Source organism: Triturus cristatus, chromosome 3_2, assembly GCF_964204655.1.
Source record: "Triturus cristatus chromosome 3_2, aTriCri1.1, whole genome shotgun sequence".
Lineage (NCBI taxonomy): Eukaryota > Metazoa > Chordata > Amphibia > Caudata > Salamandridae > Triturus > Triturus cristatus.
This window is the reverse complement of record NC_140584.1, coordinates 318,259,203-318,287,136: the sequence shown is the minus strand read 5'-3', so window position 1 is coordinate 318,287,136 and position 27,934 is coordinate 318,259,203. Positions and strand designations below refer to the sequence as shown.

The following is a 27,934-nucleotide window of genomic DNA, read 5'->3' as shown; positions in this document are numbered from 1 at the left end:
CGCTCTGATCGGCCCCGCTCTGATCGGCCCCGCTCTGATCGGCCCCGCTCTGATCGGCCCCGCTCTGATCGGCCCCGCTCTGATCGGCCCCGCTCTGACCGGCCCCGCTCTGACCGGCCCCGCTCTGACCGGCCCCGCTCTGACCGGCCCCGCTCTGACCGGCCCCGCTCTGACCGGCCCCGCTCTGACCGGCCCCGCTCTGATCGGCCCCGCTCTGATCGGCCCCGCTCTGATCGGCCCCGCTCTGATCGGCCCCGCTCTGATCGGCCCCGCTCTGTTCCAAAACAATGTGCCCCGCTCTGTTCCAAAACAATGTGCCCCGCTCTGTTCCAAAACAATGTGCCCCGCTCTGTTCCAAAACAATGTGCCCCGCTCTGTTCCAAAACAATGTGCCCCGCTCTGTTCCAAAACAATGTGCCCCGCTCTGTTCCAAAACAATGTGCCCCGCTCTGATCCAAAACAATGTGCCCCGCTCTGATCCAAAACAATGTGCCCCGCTCTGATCCAAAACAATGTGCCCCGCTCTGATCCAAAACAATCTGCCCCGCTCTGATCCAAAACAATCTGCCCCGCTCTGATCCAAAACAATCTGCCCCGCTCTGATCCAAAACAATCTGCCCCGCTCTGATCCAAAACAATCTGCCCCACTCCAAAACAATCTGCCCCACTCCAAAACAATCTGCCCCAATCCAAAACAATCTGCCCCACTCCAATCCAAAACAATCTGCCCCACTCCAATCTGCCCCACTCCAATCCAAAACAATCTGCCCCACTCCAATCTCCCCTACTCCAATCCAAAACAATCTGCCCCACTCCAAGCCAAAACAATCTGCCACTCTCCAATCCAAAACAATCTGCCCCACTCCAATCCAATACAATCTGCCCCACTCCAATCCAATACAATCTGCCCCACTCCAATCCAATACAATCTGCCCCACTCCAATCCAAAACAATCTGCCCCACTCCAATCCCAAAAAATCTGCCCCGCTCCAATCCCAAAAAATCTGCCCCACTCCAATCCCAAAAAATCTGCCCCACTCCAATCCCAAAAAATCTGCCCCACTCCAATCCAAAACAAACTGCCCCACTCCAATCCAAAGCAACCTGCCCCACTCCAATCCAAAACAAACTGCCCCACTCCAATCCAAAGCAACCTGCCCCACTCCGATCTGCCCCACTCCAATCCAAAACAATCTGCTCCAATACAAAGCAATCTGCCCCACTCCAATCCAAAAAACCTGCCCCACTCCAACCTGTCCCACTCCAAAACAGTCTTACCCACTCCAATCTGCCCTACTCCAAAACAATCTGCCCCACTCCAAAACAATCTGCCCCACTCCAAAACAATCTGCCCCAATCCAAAACAATCTGCCCCAATCCAAAACAATCTGCCTCACTCCAATCCAAAACAATCTGCCCCACTCCAATCTGCCTCACTCCAATCCAAAACAATCTGCCCCACTCCAATCTCCCCTACTCCAATCCAAAACAATCTGCCCCACTCCAAGCCAAAACAATCTGCCACTCTCCAATCCAAAACAATATGCCCCACTCCAATCCAATACAATCTGCCCCACTCCAATCCAATACAATCTGCCCCATTCCAATCCAAAACAATCTGCCCCACTCCAATCCAAAACAATCTGCCCCACTCCAATCTGCCCCACTCCAATCCCAAAAAATCTGCCCCACTCCAATCCCAAAAAATCTGCCCCACTCCAATCCCAAAAAATCTGCCCCACTCCAATCCAAAACAAACTGCCCCACTCCAATCCAAAGCAACCTGCCCCACTCCGATCTGCCCCACTCCAATCCAAAACAATCCGCCCCACTCCAATCTGCCCCAATCCAAAACAATCTGCCCCACTCCAATCTGTCCCACTCCAATCCAAAACAATCTGCTCCAATACAAAGCAATCTGCCCCACATCAATCCAAAACAATCTGCCCCACTCCAATCTGCCCCACTCCAATCCAAAAAACCTGCCCCACTCCAACCTGTCCCACTCCAAAACAGTCTTACCCACTCCAATCTGCCCTACTCCAAAACAATCTGCCCCACTCCAAAACAATCTGCCCCACTCCAAAACAATCTGCCCCAATCCAAAACAATCTGCCCCAATCCAAAACAATCTGCCTCACTCCAATCCAAAACAATCTGCCCCACTCCAATCTGCCCCACTCCAATCCAAAACAATCTGCCCCACTCCAATCTCCCCTACTCCAATCCAAAACAATCTGCCCCACTCCAATCCAAAACAATCTGCCCCACTCCAATCCAATCCAATCTGCCCCACTCCAGTCCAATACAATCTGCCCCATTCCAATCCAAAACAATCTGCCCCACTCCAATCCAAAACAATCTGCCCCACTCCAATCTGCCCCACTCCAATCCCAAAAAATCTGCCCCACTCCAATCCCAAAAAATCTGCCCCACTCCAATCCAAAACAATATGCCCCACTCCAATCCAAAACAATCTGCCCCACTCCAATCCAAAATAATCTGCCCCAATCCAAAACAATCCACCCCACTCCAACCCAATCCGCCGAACTGCAATCTAATCCACCTCACCACAATCCACCCACTCTATCCCAATTCACCGCACTCCCATCCACCTCACCAATCTAATCCACCCCACTCTAAATCAAAATATTTGACCCATTCTAATCCAAAACATTGGCCCCCACTTCAATCTGCCCCAATCCAAAATAATCTGCTTCACTCCAATCTGCCCCATTACAATCCAAAACAGTCCGCCCACTCCAAACTGGCCCACTCCAAACTGCCCCACTCCAAAACAATCTGCCCCACTCCAATCCAAAACAATCTACCCCACTCCAATCCAAAACAAGCTGCCCCCTCCAAACCAAAATGATCTGCCTCACTCCAATCCAAAACAGTCTGCCCCACTCCAATCCAATCCAGAACAATCTGCTCCAATCCACCTCACCATAATCCAATCCACCTCACCCTAATCCAATCCCCCCACACCAATCCATTCCACCCTAATCCAATTTAGTTCACTCCAATCCACACACCACACCCAATCCACCTCAATCCAGTCCACCCCACCCTAATCTACCCTGCTCCATTCCACCACACCCCACCCCTCCCCACTCCATTCCACCCCTCTCCAATCCACTCCAGTCCACCTCACTCCAATCCACCCCACTCCAATGTAGTTCACCCCATCCAGTCCACACACTCCATTCCACCCCGCCCCAAACCATCCCACCCAAGTTTAGTCCACCCCACTCAATCCATCCAACTCCCCACACTCCAATCAGTCCCACTCCAGTTAAATCTACCCCACTCCAGTCCAATCAACCCCACTTCAAACCACCCCACCCCACCCCAATACAATCCACTCCAATCTACCCCAATTCAGCCCTCTCCAGTCCAGTTAACCCCCTTCACTTCACTCTAATTCACCCACTCCAAACCACCCTCCTCTAATCCAATCCACCCCACCCAAAATAATGTAATCCACCTCATTCCAATTCAGTCCACCCCACTCTAATCTACTCCAGTCCACCCACTGTAATCCACCTCATGCCACTCAATCCAACCCACTCAATCCAACCCATTCTACCCCAATGCAACCTATTCTACCCCAATCCAACCCACCCCATCTACTACAATTCAACCCACCTCAATCTACTCCACCCCACTCCACTCTACATGACCCCACTCTAAGACACTGCACTCTGCCACTGAAGTCTATTCCCCTGTACTCAAGTTTAAGACACTCCACTCCCCCCTACTCCTCTGTACGACAACAAATCCAGTCTGACACTCTACTCTGCCCCCCCCCCTTCCCACTCTCCACTATAGGACACTCCACGCCCCTAACATTTAGCCATGCTGAACCGCAGCCTCACTGGTGTACAACATGGCAAAAATCATTGCCAAAGCCAATAGCTTTTGTAAAGGTGAGACCTCTTGCTTTTGCCAATGCTTGTTATAAGACGTTTGCACTCCATTCTGGGAGGGTTTGAGGGAATTACTTGTCTTTGTTTTGAGAAGTTTAAAATAGTTATTTGCATTAAGGTGTAAAGTGGAGGTTTGATGTGGAAAATGTGTGGGTCTCTGAATCCCTTCCTGTTTTTCAGTGAGTTCCAGCTCTGTCATGAAAAGTACAAACCATTTGTGTTTGCAGCAGACAGCCTTGCTGAAATGAGCATGTGAGTGATGAATCTCCATATTTTGTGTTCTGCACTTCATAAACTTGCATATAAAATATTAACATTCACCCTGTAATCCCCTTCTGGCCCTGCCTTGTCCTTTTCTAGCTGTTGAATATTACCGTTATCATGTAGCATGTGATCTATTTAGTCAACTCCTTAAGTGGTGTCTCATTGTACATTATAATAGTTTGATGCTCTTTGTTTTGTAGGTGGGTGACTCGTCTCATCACCTCTGTCACAAAATACACCTCCCCATCAAAGGCACATCACCCCAAGGAGGAAGGTGAGAGCACTGCTCTGATGACTGTATGGTCAGCTCTAAGAGACATAGGGGGCTTACTTGAAGCACATGGGGAAACTCCAAGGTGTAGAAGGAAATTGACCCATGGAGACAGTTGCAAAGAATATGTGGGCAACTATTGGGAACATGGGACCAATGCTCTGCAACATTGCACCAATGCTGTGAGACAGGTGATGAACTCTAGGGGCATGAGTCAACTCTGAGGTATGTAAAGGTAACTTGGGGAATATTTGGACAATGTTTAGGTGTGTGGTGGTGCAGTGAGGCATTTGATCCCCTTCCTCCCTTGAAGTGTAAGTGACTGTAACTTATGCTTATTACATTTGAGGAATGTGTGGAGCCTCCAAGGGATATACCTGCACAGAGAGCGACATAGCAGGATCTGAAATAGACACAAGGTTTCTGATGTTAAGCCTCCATTTAAGCTGTCTTTCCTCTGATGGAGCGGACTAGAGGATGCACATCTCAACCTTTACCTATGCCCCTTCTGGCTCACACCTGCTCAGCAGGATTAAATTGAAATCACAGCACTCCCACTCCTTGTAATTAACGCTTGTCAAAGATTTCAGGTGCTTCATACATACAGTGGGTCATAAGATTTGTCTGTAGTACAAAAATAAATCTGGAATACTTTCGTATCACAAAAATGGCTTTTGCTAAGAATATAATCTCATCATTTTTATTAAATGAATTAATTCAAAGTTTCTTACATATCCTTTTGTGCCTCTTCAAAAGTTGTTCTCCGATTCTAACTGGACAAGTTTTGTTTGTATCCTTAAAACTTCGTCAGAAGTGCAAATCAATTCAAACACACATTACAATATTAAACTGCAGAATTTGCATACACCATTCTTCAATTTAAATACAATTTGCTTTCCCATTTAAGAGAAAGGGCGTTTCCTGGCATTATTGGTTTTTACATTTACGGTCATCAGGGTAACATAAATAAAATATCTCTTACATGCTCTATTTCATGAATGTGTTCTTCCCTTGTAATCCTTGTGAATGTCTTTACCTGTTACCCGGCCATTTCTGGCTTCTTCTTCACACTTGTCATGTAAATTCAGCTTCAGTTCTATGGGGAGAGATGTGTGCTCCACTTTGCAGTCAATGTCTCCACCTTTTGTAATTTTCAAATGAAGCAGCTATATGCATCATTGTCCTTCATCCCCATTGGTTGTTCTAAATTTAAAACCTTACCCTTCAAACATCTCCATTTTCATAAACTATGTTTAGTGTTACTACCGGTAAGAGACATTTTTACTTTGGGATGAGGATCCAACCCAAGTAATAATGTAGTCCTTTGTTACTTAAATAGTTTCAGTAAATAAACTTGGATTACCCGTGGTAATGAGGATGCAAAGTGACACGCCTTTCCACAGAGGAACTTAAGTAACTGCCCCAGCAGCACCAAAACAACATTAAAGTCAGAACTTTTCAATAAAGTTCCCATGCCAATTTGGTAAAAAGAACAAGAATTTAAAAAAATGAAACAATCAAAATTAAAAATCTTGGACAAGCAATCAAATAGTTATGATGGCTACATCTGAAGATTTCTCTCCTTTTTTGAATATCCCAGGCACCAGTCTGGATATGGAAATTTGTCTAATAGCTCTCCCACGTCGGTATTGGGTGCCAGTGGCACCATGTTATGTCGCTGGAGCCATAAAGCACCTTCATCGGCATGCTGACATCAGTTCCCATTTTTCCACTCCATTAACGCGTTCTAAAGTTAACTCTCCTCAGAAAAAGGGGGGCTTGTTATTTAAGGATTTCTCTTCGTTTTATTTCTGTATTGGTGCAGTTCTCATGATGTCCTTTCCAAAGCGTTCTGGTTCAGTCTGTGCAGAAATTGTGAGGGTCAGATGTCCATCACAAAACGTGTCTCTGGTGCATAGATTTGGACAATGACATTGAGGCATGCAGTTCCTGCCAGAGAATGCATCCCAAAGCATTCAGTGTAAGTAAGGCCAAGATGTTTATGGTCAAAGAACCACAAGAATGGCATGGATGTCGCACGTCATGCCCAGGATCAAGATGGCCATCCCCTCCAATTTCCAGGTCATCCCGAAAGAAAACTAAAGAGGACACATGCATGACAGCGAGAGCCCTAAGTTGTCATCTCAAAAGATATTTGACTTCACCTTTTCCAGAATCTGAAGAGTCCACTGGAAGAAGATCGAGTGTTGTTGTCTCTGACTGACTCTGCACCTTCAGCTCCACGGGCCCGATGCCAATTTCAGATCTGGTGCCCCCATTCAGGTACTCAGTACCCCGACTTTCTAGCTCCGGGGATGGTTCCGTTGGCCTTTCTGGATGCCATGTTCAGGAATTTAAATTAGGCCATGATCCCTTCCTCCATGATGGCCTCAGTCGGAGGGTTCCCTATGAAGCCTCATAGGTGAAGAAGAGAAGGGCAGAGGCTTCTGGAAAAAGGAATGTTTTTCTTTGCAAGACTGGCCCTCAGGGCAATCAAGATGTTAATGATGGTGATTGTGGCCAGCCAAGTCTAGATCTGCAGTTTGAAGGTCTGAAAGATCCAGATGTATGGACTCTTCTCCAGGGTGGGGGATCCTATCTCCTACAGTCATTTCTACCCCAGAGATAACCTCCTATTGTGCAATGGTCAGAAAAGCTGCCGATTTGTTGGACTTACAGGTACTATCTACAGAAGTTGTTTAACATTCTGATGGATTTCCTGCATAACACTACCCATGCATTTGAGCAACTTTTCCCATCTAATGATGCCCTGACTTAACTTATTTGGGAAAAAACAACTACCTCCATAGAAACCACTACCAGGAAATTCTACCTTCCTTTCAGCCCATCCATTTCCTGAACGTTTTATGGTCTAGGACTCGTGCTTCTCAAAGCTCACTCCAAGATCATTCCTGTCTACGTCTGTGGACAGGAAGTCTAAGACAATGGATCGCTATCCTGAGAAAATCTTCTCAAAGCATGGCTTTAAAATTTATCAACATCATTTGCTTGTTAAGAATATATGTACATTCTTTGCTGGACTCTGCACAAGCAGTTACCCCCAACTTCTCAGACAATCTTGGAGGACATTTCTCTGGCCTGATTGCAGATGGGCAAGCTGCTGCCAAGCAGTTTATCAAATCGGGCCTGGGCACGGCTGATTCTATGGGCAATGCTATGGGCACATGGCCATGCTTGGCTCTGAAACTCTGATTCCACTAGGCTGTCCAGTCTACTTTAATGGTTCTTGCCTCTTTGAAGCTAAGGCGGACTCTGCACTTGAAAGGTTCAAGGAGAACATATTAACAGCCAGATCCTTGGGTCTTCAAACACAGTCAAGCTAAGAGATTACATTGGAGGCAAACAGCAGCACAACCTTCAGCAGCAACAGTCTAAGTCATTGTTCAAGCAATACAGAGGGTGGGGTCAAGGAAGACCGTGCACCCGCCCTGTATCTCCCACCTCCTTCTCTTTCTTTTCACCAGCAGCAACAGGCTAGCAGCCCTTATTCTGTTCTACCAGAACATGCTCTACCAGTTGGAGGACGGGTATTCTCACAAGGAGTCCATCACTTCCCTCCTTTGTGTCTTACAAATTGTACAAAGCGTGTATAGTCTACCCTTCCAAGAACCTCTTCCTCCCTTGCGTATCCTCTCAGAGTCTCCCTCTCTGGACAATTTACAAATCGTTCAACAAGAAGCCTAATCCCTCGTGCTCGAAGGCGGAGTGGAATTTGTCCCAGTGCAGGAAACGAGGCAGGGATGCCATTCCAGGTATATCCTGGACCTCAGGATTTTGAACTGATTCTTCAAAAGGGGAAAATTCACAATGCTTTTGTGGTAAATTTTAATTACCTAGACTTAATTTATGCGGTAAAATTCAATAAGAATAACTCAGTAAAATAAGAGGCAGAATCCGTGGTATTTGAGGTTATAATATGGGTTTATTCCTTACAAAGGAATTGGTTCGAACCAGGCAATCGGGTTCCGTCACCACGAAGGTTCGGGAAGGGATAGAGCGATACTTTATTGACAGGTTATCGTATATATAGTCAATGCATTACAGTAAAGACATATGCAGAAGGCGTGACAGCTGAGAAGAGAGATAAGAATACACATACGTAATGAAAAAGGCGTTACAATAGGCGTGCATGAGGGCATGTACTAGAAACGTCATTATGATGATGACACAGGTGGGTGGATCCATAAGAGAATCCTGCAAAGTCAGCAGAAATATATGCCAAATATGCGCGCACAGTAGCATGACGTGCGATTGACGTGTAACTGGAGGGTGAAGGGGACTTGACATTTAGCCCTACATGAGGAGACAGAAGTCTGGGATGTCAGAACAACCTAATCCCAAATCGTATCTAATATCTTGTGTTTAAGGAACTGTATTATCTGGAAGGAAAGGTCTCTCAGGCAGAGGCTATCCTATACTAACTACTAGTGCGTGTATAAGCGTCTATGTGTCTACATGAGATGCGAGGGGGCATGGGCCTACCATGGCAACAGAAGCCATGAATTACTTGCACGGAGACAGTAAGGCCGGGCCCTTTACTCTGTAGCTGGAAGGATGTTTACCTAAACTACTAGACAGGAATGCATTTCTCGAGGAGCGGAGCAGATAACTTGAAGGCTGAATACAGTCTTGGCAGGCAACAGGCCGGGCCAGGCACCGTTAGCCGCGCAGGAAGTAAGACAAAGGTCATGGATACAGATGCAGGTCCAGGCTGGAGCATTCAGAGGCAGAAAGCAGGAAAAGCTCGATGGCAAAATTCAGGGCCTACCTTGCCAGAGCTGAAAAACGTGAAAAGTATACCATATAAAGACGGTGGCAAGGCATACTTAGGAACGGAATATTCGACCCATTCATGGCGGATCTGAAAGAGGACATGTTGACATTGGACGCATATGTATTTGCGTCTTCATAGCTTGAAGTGGAGGGAACATACATGTACTTGTAGCATGTACATGGAGCCGTTGGGGTCTAAGATAGGGGACACAATCGATCATAAAAATTCATATTTCCTCATTCCCTCCTTGTCCCCTACGGACCCTTCATGAGATATCGATCCTCAGGAATCCATCAATCTGTTCATGTAACATCATTTGCTCCTCTTTCTTCTTCCGGGATTTTGAATGAGAACTTGAACGTGGAATACATGATGTGGCACACAGGCCGCAAATCACTGGTCCACATTGTAGACACAGGCAACAACTGAATACTATGAGAAGGCCAATACCTAGGAAGGATAGGACTTTCCATCCCCAGGCTGACAACACGCTCCAGAACCAACCGGACCATGTCCAGGTGCCTGGATTCTGATGTATCTGGCTTGCAATCTTATGAAGATGAGTTATGGCTTTATATACGGATGGCGCGTTTTCTGGAATGAAAACACAACAACTTGATCCGATGACTCTACAGGCTCCGCCCCTATCGGCCAGGATGACGTCAAGGACAAGACGATTTTGGAGAACAACAATCCGCATCGCAGACTGCTCCTCTGTTAAGTTGCCTAGGGCAGAGGTAGTTTCATTCACTACTGCTTCAAGGGTTCTGGTTAATCTGCGTATCAGTTTACTATTAGAGACAACACCTATGTAGGGAAAGAGACCTTTATTGAAGTCTGTATATTGTTCCCATGCTGTGTCAGTGTAGTCGACAATCGGGAGATCTCTCTGAGGTCTATTGTGTACTAGATGGGTATTTCTATGATAATCAGGAGGGGCTAGGAAAACAGGTGGCAGAAGGAATGCAATGTAACAGATACCATCCCAATCTAGAGGTAAACGTATATATGCGGTATGACCACAAATGAAGTAGGAATGACGGGAAGCTCTAAATGTAGACTTGCCTCTATCACTGAATTCGATCACAGTAGTACATTTACTATGACCCAGGTGTACTGAACCATTCTTTCTTACACATAATTCACCTTTGACTGGTAATACGGACATAGCAGGCAAGACTGGTGCAGCTTCAGATTCAACATTTAGAATCATGAGGTTAAGTGTAAAGTTACCTAATCCATATACTTCATTTTCTAGATCAGTTCCTGTCCTTCTGGGAAGTCCCTCCTTGTTCGGGTAACAGGCTTTAAGCAAAACTAAGTTCAGGTTTCCCCATACCCAGTTGCTCTGGTAAACTACGGTATTTGAATCTAAAGAATTAATCAAACTAAACCATGCGCCACAGGAACCATTGTGTGTGAATGGATACGGAAAGAGGGGCAGAACTCCCTTGTATTTCTGATAGGGAGGGAGTCGGCCACATATCCAACAATTTGTAGCGTTGCTGGCTTGATGGGAGTGATGTAACATACTAATGAATGTGTTGTTGCGCAGCGCAAGTCTATAGGGAAACTCATGTGAAGGTAATTCGCTAAAAGAATGTTCGGCAGTAACATTGTAAGCAGAATGAGCACGCTTGAAAATAGGATAGTATATGTGCAACAGTATACTTGCAGCAATAATCAGAAGATTTAGAAAAAACATAATCAATAATGTCACTATACAGTGACTATGAAGTGATTTACAATATGCACGTTTCTTGAGCTGTTTCTGTCTATCTCTCTCTCGATTTTGGTCTAGAGGATACATGTCAGAGACTAATTTAACCGATTCACCTAGGAGAGGACTTAAACAATCAAATTGTCTGACTTGCTAGACCTTAGTTTCAGTTTGTATTCTTGGGAATCAGTCTTCTCGACCAGGGGGAGTTTTGAATCAGTCTGTGGAGGGGGGCAGGGCTGAGAGTTCAAATCAGAAGGCAGTCCATGAAATTTCTTGATATGGCTCGAGTGTAGCCAACCCTTGCGACCCTCGACCTTCACTGCTGTCCTCGTGGTCAGGAGTACTAGTTTCGGCGTTTGCCAGCGATTCTCCAGCGGGCTCCTCCTGTCGAAGTTTCTTATAAAAACAAAATCTCCGGGAACCACTTCATGGGGCTTCACCTCGGTGTTGTCGGGAAAGGCTGCAGCTACCTGTGAACGGCAAGATTGTAGTGCAGACATCAAGGAAGCAAGGTAATCTGTCAGCATATTACAATCAACATCAGTGATTTTACGAGGTATAGGCGTCCCCCACATATTTGGTGGCCTACCGAAGACCACCTCGTACGGGGATAGCCCTGTTCGAGAATGTGCTATCATTCTCATGTAAAATAGTGCAACTGGTAAGGCTACTATCCAGTCGACGCCTTTCTCTCTACAGATTTTAGAAAGTCGAATTTTCAGAGTCTGGTTGTGACGTTCCACGAGACCTGCTGCCTCGGGATGCCGGACACAGTGGAATTTCCATTGATAGCCTAACAGGAGTGAAATGTGTTTCATCAGCTCGGATGAGAACGGTTGGCCATTATCTGAGTACACGATACGGGGCAAACCATACCGTGGGAAGAATTCACGAACCAGCTGCTTGGCAGTGGTTGGGGCAGTGTAATCTGAGACTGGATATGCTTCTGTCCAACAGGAAAGAGCGCATACAACTACGAGAACATATTTGAATCCTCGACAACGGTCCATCTGGATATAATCCATCTGGAGGACTTCAAAAGGGTGATCAGGAGGTTGAAATCCACCTTGATCTACAGGTACGCCTTTACCTGGGTTGAACTGACAACAAATCATGCAAGTACGGACTTTCTGTTTGGCTGCGGCTCGTAAGTGTTTATTAAACCAAATGTTTTGAATACTGTCTAACATAGCTTTCTCTCCTAGATGTGCTGGACTATGTATTGTGTTAACGATAACTTGAACCATTGAGTCGGGGAGAAACCATGTAGATTTTCCCTTCGTCATCCATCCCTGATCTGTTTGGATCCCTCCTAGTTCAGTCCATTTCTTGATTTCCTCTGGTGTAGCATGTGTCTGTATGTCAATTACATCAAGGGCGGGATCCCTAACTGTCATGCAGTGTGTCGGTGTCGGAACTATTGTCTTTGTCAAGTCAGTTGCATGAGTTCGATTCTGTGCTGTTTGGTTAGCTGTTCGGTCTGCTAGGTCGTTACCCTGGGAAATGATATCGGTGACTTTTGTATGGGCCTTGCACTTCATGATAGATATCGAAGTAGGCAGATGTATCGCATCTAACAGAGCTTGAATGAGGGGACCGTGTTGAATGTTGGCACCGTGAGAAGTCAAATAACCTCTCTCTCGCCAAAGGACTCCGAAGTTGTGTACAACTCCGAATGCATAACGTGAATCTGTGTATATGTTAACTCTCTTATTTTTGGCTTGAATACAGGCTTGTGTCAGAGCGATGAGCTCTGCTGCTTGAGCTGACAATGTGTCAATACAATTCGTTTCAATAACTTCGGTGTCTGTCGTGACTGCGTAAGCGGCCACTAACTCTCCTGTACTTGTTCTCATGCATGAACCATCCACATAAAGTGTCAGGTCTGGATCTGGTAATGGAATGTCTGTCAAGTCTTGTCTGGGTTTCGTCGTAATAGTAATGACTTCAATACAATCATGTGCCAATGGGTCTGTTCCACTTAATGGCAAAAGTGTGGCAGGATTTAATGTACTACAGCGCCTGATTTCTATGTGTGGCTGAAACAATGTTAATTCGTAACCTGTCAGTCGTGCTATAGTCAAGTGCTGAGTCTGTGTTCGGTTTAAAAGAACTTCCACGGAATGTGGAACTTGCACTGTCAATTGATGTCCTAATACTATGGAATCGCTTTGTCTGATCGCTAAAGCTGTCGCTGCGACTGATTTCAGGCATGTAGGCAGAGCCTGGGCTACTGGATCTAATGTGCTAGAAAAGTAAGCACACGGTTTGTGTGAACCTGCTTGTTCCTGGGTGAGTACTGACAAGGCAGTACCTTCGCGTTCTGTAACAAAGAGTGTAAAAGGCTTACTGTAACATGGTGTCGCTAAAACAGGTGCTTGACATAAGGCTTTCTTTAAGTCTTCAAAAGCTTGTGCATGTGCCTGAGTCCAAGGGAGGACAGTCGAAGTCGCTGCCTCCTGGGTTGTCAACTGAATGAGTGGCTTTACTAGAAATGCATATTGGGGAATCCATTGTCTACAGTACGAAGTGAGACCTATGAAGGCCCGCACCTCCTTTTGTGTCTTGGGTGGTGGCATGTTTACAATTAACTGGATGCGATCAGGTGTGAGCTGTCTTCCCCCCTTGGACAGCAAGTGCCCAAGGTACACAACTTGCTGAACACAGAATTGCAGCTTCGAAGGGGACACCTTGTGCCCCTTGTCGGCCAGAAAATGTAAAACCGCCAGTGATGCTTTTTCACATTCGGGTTTGCTTCGGGCAGTGATCAGCAGATCATCGACATACTGAAGCAGGGCTGTGTTAACAGGCATGTGGATACTGTCAAGTTGTCTTTTCAGTGCTTGGCTATAGATGCTGGGGCTTTCTGTGAATCCTTGAGGTGCGCGTGCAAATTTGAAGCTTCGTCCATTTAAACTAAATCCGAACAAATATTGGCTTTCCGGATCTATTGGGACGCTAAAGAAGGCGTTCTTGAGGTCAATTACAGTAAAGAACGTTGCTTCTGAATCTATAGCTGTCAATAATGAAGAGATATCTGGAACCACGGGATATTGTGGTACAATGCATTTATTCAATTCGCGCAGATCAATAATTAATCGATAAACTGGAGGTGCATTTGGATCAGTTCGTTTAAGAACCGGAATTATAGGAGAATTACATACATTGGAGTCGGTTTCCACAACCACTCCTTGTGCAATGAGCTCGTCAATGATTTGCAGCAAAGCCACTACAGCATCTGGAGGTAACTTGTATTGTCGAATTCGTGGTAATACCACTCCTGCTTTGAGTGTGACTCGATATGGTGTAATATGCATACAACCTACATCAGTGGGGCCTTGTGCCCATAAATGTGCAGGGACATTCTGTAACCTGTGATCCATGTCTCTAAATACATAGTGACCTTTGAAGTCACGCAAAAATAGTCGTACCCCCTCCGGGGAACAACATATTACAGCTCCTAGAGCTTTCAGTGTCTTTATACCTAACAAGTTTTCTGGGCATGATTTTGTAAGCAATAGATCTGTAGTCCGTGTCAATGGACCGACTGCAAGAGGAAGAGGTTGCGATACTTCGTTAACAATAGGTTTTCCTGAAAATCCAAGGGAAATATTCTGTGAGCCTGAGAGGGGTGCCCCTGGAACCTCGTCGTGACTTATAGTTGTTCTGCTTGCCCCTGTATCAATTAAAAACTTTCTGTCTTTCCCTAATACTTGACTATGTACATAAGGACCCTCTTGATCTACGGGAACCTCAATAAGGGGTAAGCCAACTTCCCTCTCTAGGCTGTTTCATGTGTATCGCTGATAATCGGGATAGTCATTTTGTGCATACTGGTACATCTGTTGTGTCGTGTTCTGTGTTGCGGCAATAGGCTGTGACTGTGGTACCGCTACGGTCTGTTGTGCAGCTTGCATAGGCTGTACATTCTGGGGAACTTGTTGTTGGATCTGATCCTGTCTAGGTGGACGTGGTCTCTCCTTGGTTTTACCCGTAGAGATATTATGTTTCAGAACTGCACAATCGTTTATATAATGACCTGGCTGTTTACAATAGTTGCATGTCCCTTTAACAGGAACCGCTGAATTATTGGACTGTGTCGCACCCTTTTTATGACTGTCAGCTGGAACTGACTGGGCGACGAGCATTTTCATTTTCGTGTCTTTCATACGTCTTTGTTCGTGTTCTTGTTCTTCTCTAATTCTATTCTGGTGGTACTGTAACATTTGTAACATTTGTGACGGGGTATTAGCTTGCCAAGAGCTCTCTACTTTCAATACTCTGTTCTTAACCTGCGGCAGGGAATTCTCGACTAATTTTGTTACAAAAAGATGTGGATATGAATCACTACTTGCTTTCAGGCCGCTATTAATACCAAAACATTTTTCAAATCGGGAATAAAAATCACTAGTGTCTTCATCGGGTTTCTGTTTGCAAGCTGAGATTGCTCCCCAGTCTTCCTTTTTCGTAGTTAATAAACGTGGCAATACTTGTACTAATAATCCTGGTAATGCTTTAGTTTTGTCTCCAAGACCTAGGCCTGCAGTTCGGGCATTTTCTTCATTTTCTAATGCTGTCCAATCAATCTTTTGTTCTCCCACCTCCCATTCTTTTTCTTCGAGTTTCTCGTAAATACCGGCAGGCAATAATACTTTCAATATTTTCATAATGTCAGGATAGGTATAATCACCCATGAGTAACATGTCCTTTATTTCACGGTGGAAACCTGCTGGATCTCTGTCATGGCTGGGCACAAATTTTTTCATTTCCAATAGTTCTATTTTAGTTATAGGCGTGTACACAAACACGCGTCTAAAAGTATTATCATCATTTCTAATTGGGTGCACTTCGCGTAAGGGATTCTGTCTGTCTATGTAATACGTCTTTTTTTCCATGGAGGGAGCTGGTTCATGCTCTGGACACAAAAAGGCACTATATCTGTGTCGATATTCTAGAATTACTTTAATTAGATCGGTACCTAGACCTCTCCATTTATTCATGAGTAGTTCTATCAGTATATCGGGTAGGGGACCAGGATCGGAGTGTTGGCCTTTGTACAGTATAAGGAGGTGTTGTATCATGTATATACCAGCTAAACGCTGTTCGTCTGGTGAAAGATTCAAAAACGTATGTACTAGCGCGTCATCACTATATTTATCAGAACTGTCAGCCCATTGTACTGCTGACCTGGCTAATTCTTGTTCATCCATAGAATCGAGTACATGGTACCCCATTCGTTCTTGAAGTATTTTATCAGTAGCCTGAAACAAATGTTCAGGGTTCTTTGGGTTTGACATAGCTGCTTGAAAAATTCTCTTATTTTCTGGACGTATCGGACGTATTGAATTATTGAAGGATCTTCCCTTACCTACATAATCTATCGTTTCTCTAGCTGGTAATTGTAATTGTCCTGTTGTCATTTCTAGGTGTTCCTCCTCCCCCGAGGACTCAGTTTTATCTGCATCTGTTTCTCTTTCAGGCTGTTCTTTTTCACATATTTGTTCTACTGTTTTTCTGATCCTTCGGTACATACTTTCTATACTATTCTGTTTATCATGTTTTCCGTCTGCTATATTCTGACCCCATTTGTTAAGTGCTCTCATTTCTTCCGCGTCTACACCTGGCCTATCTCTGTGTCTTATCAGGCAGTTTATGAAGAAACGTAACAACAGTTTTTGCGTGTCCACTTTCTGGTATGCCATGGCCTCGCCAATACTTTCAGGACCTTGCCCTGTTTGGACAAAGTGATATATTTTGTCTAGATGATCAATCATTCCTGGTAGCATCATCAAATAATTCGCAACTCGTCGTAGACGTACTGATGATAGCATCATTCTGTCGTCTTTACCGGGTACTGGATCATATCTACAATCTGTAAGAGGCTCTTTAAATATGTCATAATTCGCTGTTTGAGGTGTACGTTGGTGTGCTAAATCCCTATAAGTCAATCGACGCACTGATGGCGGCGTATGAAAACTTCCTGTCGCACCTCCTGAGGTGCTAGGTCCAAAAGGATTCGTTGGGTGTAAGGTAGGAAGAATAGGTGCAGGAAGAAGTGGAGGAACGGGTGGAAGATTTTGAACGGACGGAGTAGTATGTTGCTGCGGAAGTGGGGGCGGATTATCTCGGGGTCGAGCATCATTAGCAGGTGGTGTGCGTGGCGGCGGAGTATTAACATATTCGGGGGCTACATCGTCTAAATAGGAAGAAAGGAAGATGTCCTTTGCGGTCTTGGGGTGCAATTTAGTCGGAAGCAATGGAGGTGGCAGATCTTTTGGTACTTCCAGGGTAGCCTTAGGTAAACCCTCGGCCAGAAGAGGATACATACCATTCATAAGAGTGTTTCGTTGTCTGTCTACTTGTTCTGCTTTTGCTCGGATACCTTCCTCAATTAATACATTTTCTCGGGCTTTTTCTGAATCCTCCCTACTTTTCTCTTCTTTTCTGAGCGCTTTCTCTGTGCGTCTATGCGATTCTTTATGCCATAATTCAATGGCATCTTTCTGTGACTGTCTGGCTTTCTTTTTCCATAATGCTTCTTCTACTCTCATGATGCAATCTGCATCCCATGTCCCAGCAACGGGCCATCTCTGATTCTCTGCTAAATCCTTGGTGTAGTCTACCCACAATTCGAGATATAATACGGCATCTAGGCCATGCTTATGGTACATAAAGTACCCTGGAGTGTCCCTAGGTGGAATGGGAACGGCTTCCTCGAGTATCCCTTTTCTAGTTTTTATCTGTCTTAATTTCGAGAATAACGGCATCTTAAACCTTGCTACTTGGTTCTTACTCGGACTTGAACACAATTAATACAATAAACACAGTAATGAAGATCGAACAATCACTCATACCACGACATTTAAAACATATTAAAACATTTTAAAACGAACAATGATAATTAGAATAAAACTAGTTAACTGCATAATACTAGATGTACTGCTAAACAGCACAGATACACTGCTGAAACAGTGCAGACCAGGTCTGTGTACCCAAACCCGTCTTGACCGGCACAAACCAATGCGCACGTCTAGATGCGTCCCCAGCAACGGTACTCACCGGGAAGCACGGAACGGAACAGAAGGCCTCGGAAGTCTGGACTGGACTAGACCAAACTGGACTGGACTCGACTCGTGACTTAGTTACTTCGGAACTTCGGAATCTGGTGGGCCTCTGTATACCTCGGATCTTGCTCTCTCAGCTAGTCTCTGGTCGGGATCCTCCGCACTCCTCACCGCCTCGTCTGGGTGTTGATCGCAGCCTCAGTCACCCCCGTTGGCCTGAGGGAGATACAGGAAATCCTGCGGGTACGCGTAGTTGTCCGTCCGGCTGTGGCAGGAGACCGGGTCTGCAACGCACCTCCGGCGCGTGAGGTGTGAGAGGAGTCCCTGTTCGGGCGCCAATTATGTGGTAAATTTTAATTACCTAGACTTAATTTATGCGGTAAAATTCAATAAGAATAACTCAGTAAAATAAGAGGCAGAATCCGTGGTATTTGAGGTTATAATATGGGTTTATTCCTTACAAAGGAATTGGTTCGAACCAGGCAATCGGGTTCCGTCACCACGAAGGTTCGGGAAGGGATAGAGCGATACTTTATTGACAGGTTATCGTATATATAGTCAATGCATTACAGTAAAGACATATGCAGAAGGCGTGACAGCTGAGAAGAGAGATAAGAATACACATACGTAATGAAAAAGGCGTTACAATAGGCGTGCATGAGGGCATGTACTAGAAACGTCATTATGATGATGACACAGGTGGGTGGATCCATAAGAGAATCCTGCAAAGTCAGCAGAAATATATGCCAAATATGCGCGCACAGTAGCATGACGTGCGATTGACGTGTAACTGGAGGGTGAAGGGGACTTGACATTTAGCCCTACATGAGGAGACAGAAGTCTGGGATTTCAGAACAACCTAATCCCAAATCGTATCTAATATCTTGTGTTTAAGGAACTGTATTATCTGGAAGGAAAGGTCTCTCAGGCAGAGGCTATCCTATACTAACTACTAGTGCGTGTATAAGCGTCTATGTGTCTACATGAGATGCGAGGGGGCATGGGCCTACCATGGCAACAGAAGCCATGAATTACTTGCACGGAGACAGTAAGGCCGGGCCCTTTACTCTGTAGCTGGAAGGATGTTTACCTAAACTACTAGACAGGAATGCATTTCTCGAGGAGCGGAGCAGATAACTTGAAGGCTGAATACAGTCTTGGCAGGCAACAGGCCGGGCCAGGCACCGTTAGCCGCGCAGGAAGTAAGACAAAGGTCATGGATACAGATGCAGGTCCAGGCTGGAGCATTCAGAGGCAGAAAGCAGGAAAAGCTCGATGGCAAAATTCAGGGCCTACCTTGCCAGAGCTGAAAAACGTGAAAAGTATACCATATAAAGACGGTGGCAAGGCATACTTAGGAACGGAATATTCGACCCATTCATGGCGGATCTGAAAGAGGGCATGTTGACATTGGACGCATATGTATTTGCGTCTTCATAGCTTGAAGTGGAGGGAACATACATGTACTTGTAGCATGTACATGGAGCCGTTGGGGTCTAAGATAGGGGACACAATCGATCATAAAAATTCATATTTCCTCACTTTCCCTAGCTTAGGTTCTACTTGCACTGAACGCGGAAGACTGGATGGTGTCTGTCCACCTACAGGATGCATATTTCTACATCCTTATCCTGCGGGAACACAGGAAGTATCTTTTCTTCATGCTCGGATCCAAGCCCCATCAGTTTGCCTTTATTCCGTTTGGCCTTGCTTCACTCTGTGAGCCTGCATAAAGGTGATGGCAGCACATCTCTGAAGGCAATACATTCCTGTATTCCCTTACCTGGACGACTGGCTGCTCTAGCTGAGGTCTCCACAGAGGGTTCCTTACTACTTGCAGAAGACAGCTCAGTTGTTGTACGACATATGCTTTTTGATAAGCAAGCCCAGTTCTCACCTTGTGTTCTTTCAGTGCATGCTTTTCACAGGGGCTTTATTGGATACCGCATCGAATCCAGCTTTCCCTCCACCTCTGAGGAATCAAGGTATTCAGGCTATAATTTTGATGTTTCAGAATGGAGCGCTCATTCCAGTCCTGATGGTCTTGCACCTGCTCGGTCTACCAGCCTTTTGCATTCTGTTAGTCACACATGCACGCTGGAACATGGGGCCCTCCAGTGGTGCCTCTGCAAATAGTGGTTCAAACACAATGAATATCTACAAACCTGCATCAAAATCTCAAAGGACACCTCAGCGGATCTACAGTAGTGGAATGTGAGCAATAATCTTTCTCAAGGGAAGCCGTTTCACTCTCTTCCTCCAGTGGCCACAGTGATCATGGATGTCTCTTCCCTGGGATGGGGGTGGGGCTCATCTGGAGCAAAAGAACCAATGCCATACATCAATTGCGAGCGATACATCTGGCTCCCAAGGCCTTCCACCCTTTGTGGTTGGTTTGCCCAGATCTTGATGAACAGCACAAATGTGAGGTTGTAAATCAACTAGCAGGGGGGAGTGGAACCATCTCTTCTGATGGATACATCTGCCAGTGGATTCCTCACCTTGTGAATATCCCTTGCGCCAGCAACATTCGGAAAGTTTTGTAGCAGTCCACGCCGATGAGGTCGAAGACGACGTCACAGAGACACGGCTCCACTCGCGACTCCGCTGACGTCACCGGCTCCATAAGAAGACCTCGTCGGCGTGATGACGTCAGTTCCCTTTTTTCCGCGCCTTCGAAGCCAACGGATTTGTGTATTTTCATTGTTGTTTCCAATCTTCTTTGAGGATGTCGACGAAGAAGTCTGGATTTAAGCCTTGCCGGGAGTGTGGCAAGCATATGTCCATCACTGACCCACATGAGGACTGTGTGTGGTGTTTATCCTCGAACCACGATGTGGATAGCTGTACCAGCTGCCGTAAAAATGAGCTCAAAGGCTCTGAAAGAACGGGAGGCAAAACTCTTTATTGCCAAGATGAAGAAAGAGAAGAGAGGGAGGAGATCGAGATCGAGGTCTCGATCGAAGTCGAAGTCGGCGTCGAAGTCGACTTCGGGGCATGCTTCGAGAGCTAAGAAGCACAAGAAGAAGAGAAGGCACTCCTCTCGGCACCATTCTGACAAGAGCACGGCGCCGAAGCCGAAGTCACCTGCTCGGCGTCGAAGGGACTCCGTCTCTCCTTCTCCTGTGCCGGGATCGCCTACTGGTCCTTCCTCTCCACTGGTCTTTTTGTCTCCGGCTTCGCCAGTTCCAGTCCGGACTCCGACGCCGGTTCCATCTCCGGCTCCATCTCCGGCCCGGAAGGACATCAAGCCCCGGGTGAGCCTGCGACGCTGTTGAATCCACCGTCGGCGCCGGTTGGCCCGAGTCCGGTGGGGCCTGACCAGTATCCTGCCTTTCCTGGGCCAGGTCAGGACCCCTCGCATTACTTAAATGCGATGTATGGGGTATTTGCTTGTGCCATGTATGCCCCTGGTGCACCTACGGGTCCGATGGGTCCTTTGGCCTTTAACTTAGGGGTGCCGCAGGTGTATCCTCAGGCCCCTTTCTATCCATTTTATCCAGCGACGCCGTCTTGGAATCCTCCGGCTCCGAGAACGTCGATGCCGCTTCCATCCTCGCCGGCTCCGGCTCGACCTCGTTCGACGCCGATGGCTCCGCTGGATCCACGTTCGACGCCGATGGCTCCACCGGCACCGGTGCCGTCTGAGTCGATTACGGCGCCGCCGACGCCGAGGATTCGAATTCGCTCCAGGAGGGAGACTCAGAGGATTATTGAGGAGCAGAGATACCTTCAGGAGGAGGCGGAGGATAGAGAATTGGTGGAGTCGGATGAGGTTTTTGACGAGCTTAAGGAAGCTAGTGGCTTGGACCTTTCTCCTGAGTGGGAGATTACTCCGCCATCTGATGAGCCATCCAAGGATGTCGCACCCTACCATGCAGTCATAAGGAGAGCTGCGGAGTTGCTTGATCTCCAGCTTCCTACAACAGAGTTTAAGTCAAACATTTTGACTGAAGTGCTGCATTCTCCAACGGCGGTATCAGAGCCTCTGCTTCCCTTTAATGAGGCCATTTTGGAACCTGTATTGGAGGTGTGGCGCAGACCTTTTTCTGCTCCTGCGGTCTCAAAGACGATCGCTAGGAGATACAGAGCGGCCCCAGGAGATCCTGAATTTTTGTCGTCTCATCCGTCACCTGAGAGCCTGGTAATTCAAGCGGCTTGTTCTGGAAAGTCTAAGGGGGCTTTTCCACAGGTCCCTGGGGATAGAGAGGCAAAAAGGCTGGACCAGTCGGCAAATAAGGTGTTTTCATCTGCCAGCATGGCCTTGAAGTCGACTAACGCCACATGTCTCTTGGGACTCTATGTTCACGCGCTGATGGACTCGGCTAAGAAACTGGCGCCGAAATTGCCTGAGGACGATAGATCTGGATTTAACGACATCTTGGCTGATGCTCAGGCGGCTGCGCGGCAAGTGATCCAAAGTGGGCTGGACACTGCGGATTCTGTTGCAAGGATCATGGGGTCGTCTGTTGCAACTAGGAGAAGTGCTTGGTTGAGAACGTCGGAGTTCTCTCAAGATGTACAGTCAACCCTATTGGATCTGCCGTTTGATGGGTCTGGCCTATTTGGGAAAAAGGCAGATGCTGCTCTGGAAAGATTCAAGGAGAGCAAGGCGACTGCTAAATCTTTGGGACTCCAGTCTCAGTTGAGAGGGTCTTTTAAGAGGTACAGAGGTTTTGGAAGAACATCTTTTCGTACCTATAGGCAGACTCAGCAACAGCAGCAGCAGCAGCAAAGTTCCTCGTCAAGAGGTTACAGAGGAAGAATCAGGGGTCGCACACGTGGCCGTCAGCTCTCCTCCTCCTCCTCTTCCTCTTCCTCAGCCCCTCCCACCACCGCAAAACAGCCCTAGATCCGACATTCCGGATCATGCTGGTCCTGTGGGGGGCCGGCTTACCCATTTTCTACAAGATTGGGAATCTGTAACTACAGATCTCTGGGTTCTAGATCTTGTAGAAAATGGGTACGCCCTTCCCTTTCGGGAATTCCCTCCAAATTACCCTCCTTGTCAAGGGGCTTGCTCCGAGGACCACCATCTTCTCCTGCAGGAGGAAGTCCTGAAGTTGTTTCAGAAAGGTGCGATAGAGGTGGTTCCAGAGCAGGAGAGGGGTCAGGGATGCTACTCCCGGTATTTTCTGATTCTGAAAAAGGACGGCAGGTTACGGCCGATATTGGACCTCAGAATCTTGAATCTTTATCTAAAGCAAGAGAAGTTCAAGATGCTCACCCTTGCTCAGGTTCTTCAAGCGCTTAATCAGGAGGACTGGATGGTGTCCATCGACTTACAGAATGCGTATTTTCACATCCCAATCCTGAAGTCGCACAGAAAGTATATCCGTTTCACGGTAGGGTCGCAACATTATCAGTTTGCGGTCCTACCGTTTGGTCTTACTTCTGCACCTCGGGTCTTCACGAAGGTGCTGGCAGTGGTGGCAGCCCTTCTCAGAAGGTCAGGGATCTCAGTTTCCCCCTATCTGGACGACTGGCTGATCAAAGCGGAGTCGTCGGAGAAGGTGTTGCATCATCTGCGGGATACAACTCAACTGTTGTACAACTTGGGTTTTTCAATAAACGTGCCCAAATCTCACCTGGTGCCCTCTCAGCGCAACCTGTTCATAGGTGCGGTACTGGACACTACTGTGTGTCGAGCATTCCCTCCTCCTCAAAGGATTCTCGACATTCAGGAAATGATTCCTTTATTTTACAATGGAGCGGTTGTTCCGGTTCTGAAGGTCCTTCGCCTGCTCGGTCTGTTTGCTTCCTGCATCCTGTTGGTCAACCATGCACGCTGGCACATGAGGGCACTCCAGTGGTGCCTCCGCAAGCAGTGGTATCAGCACAAGGGAGATCTCAGGGAGTCTGTGAGGATCTCCAGAGAAGCTGCAGCGGATCTGTCTTGGTGGAGCGTGGAGGGCAATCTGTCTCAAGGAAATCCCTTTAATCTTCCTCCATCGGTGGCCACAGTGATAACGGATGTATCCACCTTAGGGTGGGGTGCTCATCTGGGGGACCTGGAGATCAAGGGTCTCTGGAGTTACGGGCGATACGTTTGGCGCTCAAGGCCTTCCTCCCTTCCCTTCGCGGTCAGTCGGTTCAAGTCCTGACGGACAACACTACCGCGATGTGGTACATAAACAAACAGGGAGGAGTGGGGTCTCTTTGTCTCTGCAGAGAGGCCCTGCGTCTGTGGTCCTGGGCTCAGGACCATCAGATTTGTTTAATGGCAAATCATCTGGCCGGGGTGATGAACGTACGTGCGGACAGTCTCAGTCGGCAGTTCTCCGCCGATCACGAGTGGAGGCTTCATCCGGAGGTAGTTCATCACGTCTTTCGGATGTGGGGGGCTCCTCGGGTGGACCTGTTCGCCACTCACGAGAATGCTCACTGCCCGTTATTCTGCAGTCTCCAGTATCCGATGCAGGGAGCATTGGGGGACGTGTTTCAGTTGAGTTGGGGCTCATGACTCCTTTACGCGTTTCCTCCCATACCCTTGATTCCTCGGGTTCTGAGGAAGGTTCGCCAAGACCGGGCCCAAGTTACATTGATCGCCCCGGATTGGCCAAGAAGGGTGTGGTACACAGATCTTCTCCACCTCTCCTCGTACCCTCCGCTCCGTCTCCCTCTGAGGGCAGACCTCCTCACGCAGTCAGAGGGGCAGGTTCTACACCACCACCTCCAGAGCTTACACCTTCATGCCTGGAGATTGAACGGGGCAACCTGAATTCATTCTCTCTCCCGCCGGATGTGGTGGATGTTATTTTATCGGCCAGGCGACACTCCACCAAATCTGTTTATTCATATAGGTGGTCTAAATTTGTTCTCTGGTGTGGAGAGAGGTCCATTGATCCTTTGAAGGCTCGTCTTTCTAATATTTTACAGTTTGCCCTTTCTCTTGCCCAGCAAGGCTTTGCTGTGGCTACTGTGAAAGGATATTTGTCGGCTCTATCGGCTTTCCTTTGTTTGCCAGATCAGCCGTCGCTGTTCAAGTCTCCTATTGTTCTTCGTTTTATAAAGGGCCTTACAAACAAGTTACCTCCAGCTCCCTTTATTATGCCTCAATGGGACTTGAACCTTGTATTAACCTATCTTATGGGTTCTCCCTTCGAGCCCTTACACAAGTGTCCCCTGAGGCTCTTGTCTTTTAAGACGGTATTCCTTGTCGCAATCACCTCGGCAAGGAGGGTAAGTGAGCTTCAAGCTCTGAGTTCGAAACCCCCATTCTTGACCATTCATGCTGAACGAATGGTACTCAGGACCAGGGCTGCGTTTTTGCCTAAGGTGGTAACTCCCTTCCATTTGGGGCAGTCCATTACTCTTCCTTCTTTCTATCCTCCCCCTCACCCTTCCAAGGAGGAGGAGAGACTTCACCGCTTGGACCCTAAGAGGGCGGTGAGCTTTTACCTGGACAGGACAAAAGGCTACAGGATTGATGACCAGCTCTTTGTGGGCTTTGCTGGCTGCAGGAAGGGTCGTGCGGTGCACAAGCGCACCCTTTCCAGATGGATTGTACTATGCATCAAGATATGCTACTCCCTAGCTGGTAAGGAGCCTCCAGAGGGTTTGAGGGCTCATTCTACCAGAGCAAAGTCTTCTACATCTGCCTTATCTAGGGGTGTTCCTGTGGAGGACATTTGTAGGGCGGCAACTTGGGCCTCCCTCCACACCTTTGCAAAACATTATTGCTTGGACACCGAGGTGAGGAGGGACGGACACTTTGCTCGATCCGTCCTTCAGGACTTTCTGGTATAGGGGGATGGACACCCTCCTCCGGGAATGGGGACTGCTGTGGAATCTATTCACAAGGTGAGGAATCCACTGGCAGATGTATCCATCAGAAGAACAAGTTACTTACCTTCGGTAACGCTTTTTCTGGTGGATACAGTATCTGCCTGTGGATTCCTCACTGACCCACCCGCCTCCCCGTTGTCCATCCTTCTATACCTGCAATTCTGTTGCTGGTATTTCAAAATGTGTTTGGTTACTGTCAAGGGCATTATGTTTTTCTTGTGCCTTGTTATTTATTTTCCACACTGTGTGTTGATTTTCATATCATGTGCTGTGTATACTGTATATATATATATTGCTGTCAGTCCGTCCGTGTGCCTCGAAGGCTTGGAAAAAAGGGGCGGAACTGACGTCATCACGCCGACGAGGTCTTCTTATGGAGCCGGTGACGTCAGCGGAGTCGCGAGCGGAGCCGTGTCTCTGTGACGTCGTCTTCGACCTCATCGTCGTGGACTGCTACAAAAGTTTCCGAATGTTGCTGGCGCAAGGGATATTCACAAGGTGAGGAATCCACAGGCAGATACTGTATCCACCAGAAAAAGCGTTACCGAAGGTAAGTAACTTGTTCTTCTGTGCATTAAATCTCGAAGACTCTGGTCCTGGGGTCAGGACTCACTAAATGTATGATGGTACCCCCTCAAATTAATTTGTCTTTCTGGGAGCAAGAAGGAAGAAAACCAGAAGCAAAAAAGAACAAGCTCCCACACAATCTATATATATTTTTTTTTTGTAGGCTCACTAGAGCTCTATGAGCTGGCCATTACTTGGATATAACTAATCATACACATACTCTTACTATTATTTGTCTTTTTGTTATATTTTAAATTTATTCAGAGTTTTTTTCTTTAATTTCTCTAAATGTTCTAAAAGAAACTAACATGTTTATAAAAAATTCATTAGTGCTGAAATACAATTGTTCCACCTGGAAATAAATGTAGCATTTATATTAATACATTATTGCACTATAGAAATGATACATGTATTTCAACATTTAATTATCTACCACACAACCATTCTGACCTCACACACAACACACTAACAGTCTCTCATTGTTTACATAATCTGCCCAGCCTTAATTGCATACACTGGTGGAAATCACGGAGAGAGCACTTCAAATGATATCCGCATGTGTTGTAGGCTGGGATTTCACAACAGCTAGGTCAACGTACGTTCGGTGGAGATTTCTGAGTTTTATCCACCTTCATCAGGGCCACCCATTAATTAATTTAAAGGTGAGTGGTAAGGGAATAAGGATTGGCGGATAGGAACAATGGGGGTGATTACAATGGCGGGCGGGCCGGCGATGGTGATACGCCCGCCATCGCAACCTGATTTTCCCCCGCTATATTATAATAGCTGGGGGTATCGCGGCGGACGCAACGTGCATCCGCCGGTCGGCAATTGCTACGATTGCCGGCCAGGCAGACTTGGGCCTCAATATGGTGGCGGTGCGTAGCAGGCACCGCCAACCATATTAGGATGCTGGGTTTCAAAGGCCTTTTCATGGCGGCTTTGCCACCATCGAAAGGCTGGCGGGGATTTGCAATGGGGGCCCGTTGTGGGCTTCCGGGGGGTGGGGGACTGCACTTGGGGGGGGGGGGGCGGGGAGGGGGCGAGGATTACCCATGGTACCCCCCTCCATTACCTATCACAAGGTAGCAGGCACCGCGCGGTGCCTGCCACGTTGTGCATGGGAATGCACAACATGGCATCTTAACCATTGCGACGGGTGCTGCAGCCACCAGTTGCAATGTTGAAGATGCCTGATGCGACCGTTACTGCGGCGGTCGCATCATGATTGGGGTGGCAGGACCACCGCATGGCTGGCGGACGGTCCAGTTACTGCTAGGGTGGCGTGTACACTGAAGTCCGCCTGCCATCCTAATCACCCCCAATGTGTCCCTCCTTGGACAAGGACAAGAATTGATGTATGTAGTGATTCCAACCAATGCTAACTCTATGCAAAACAGAAAAAAACTCTGACTCATAGATGTCGTCAATATTGCCGTTATGCTTCTAGGCTTGGTGTGCTTTAAGTCTCATGCTTATGCCAAAACCTTGGTTCTGCGGGGTATCCATTTGGGTCAGAGACCTGTATGT

The 27,934-nt window shown here is 47.1% G+C and overlaps 1 protein-coding gene across 1 annotated transcript in view; it reads left to right on the top strand.

The window, feature by feature from the left end:
• CNKSR1 (connector enhancer of kinase suppressor of Ras 1) overlaps positions 1–27,934 on the top strand; it is a 455,956-nt gene that overhangs the window by 336,532 nt on the left and 91,490 nt on the right. Inside the window, exons 16-17 of the mRNA XM_085647776.1 lie at positions 4,113–4,184; positions 4,397–4,470. Coding sequence (XP_085503902.1) covers positions 4,113–4,184; positions 4,397–4,470 — 146 coding nt within the window. The remainder of the gene's footprint in view (positions 1–4,112; positions 4,185–4,396; positions 4,471–27,934) is intronic.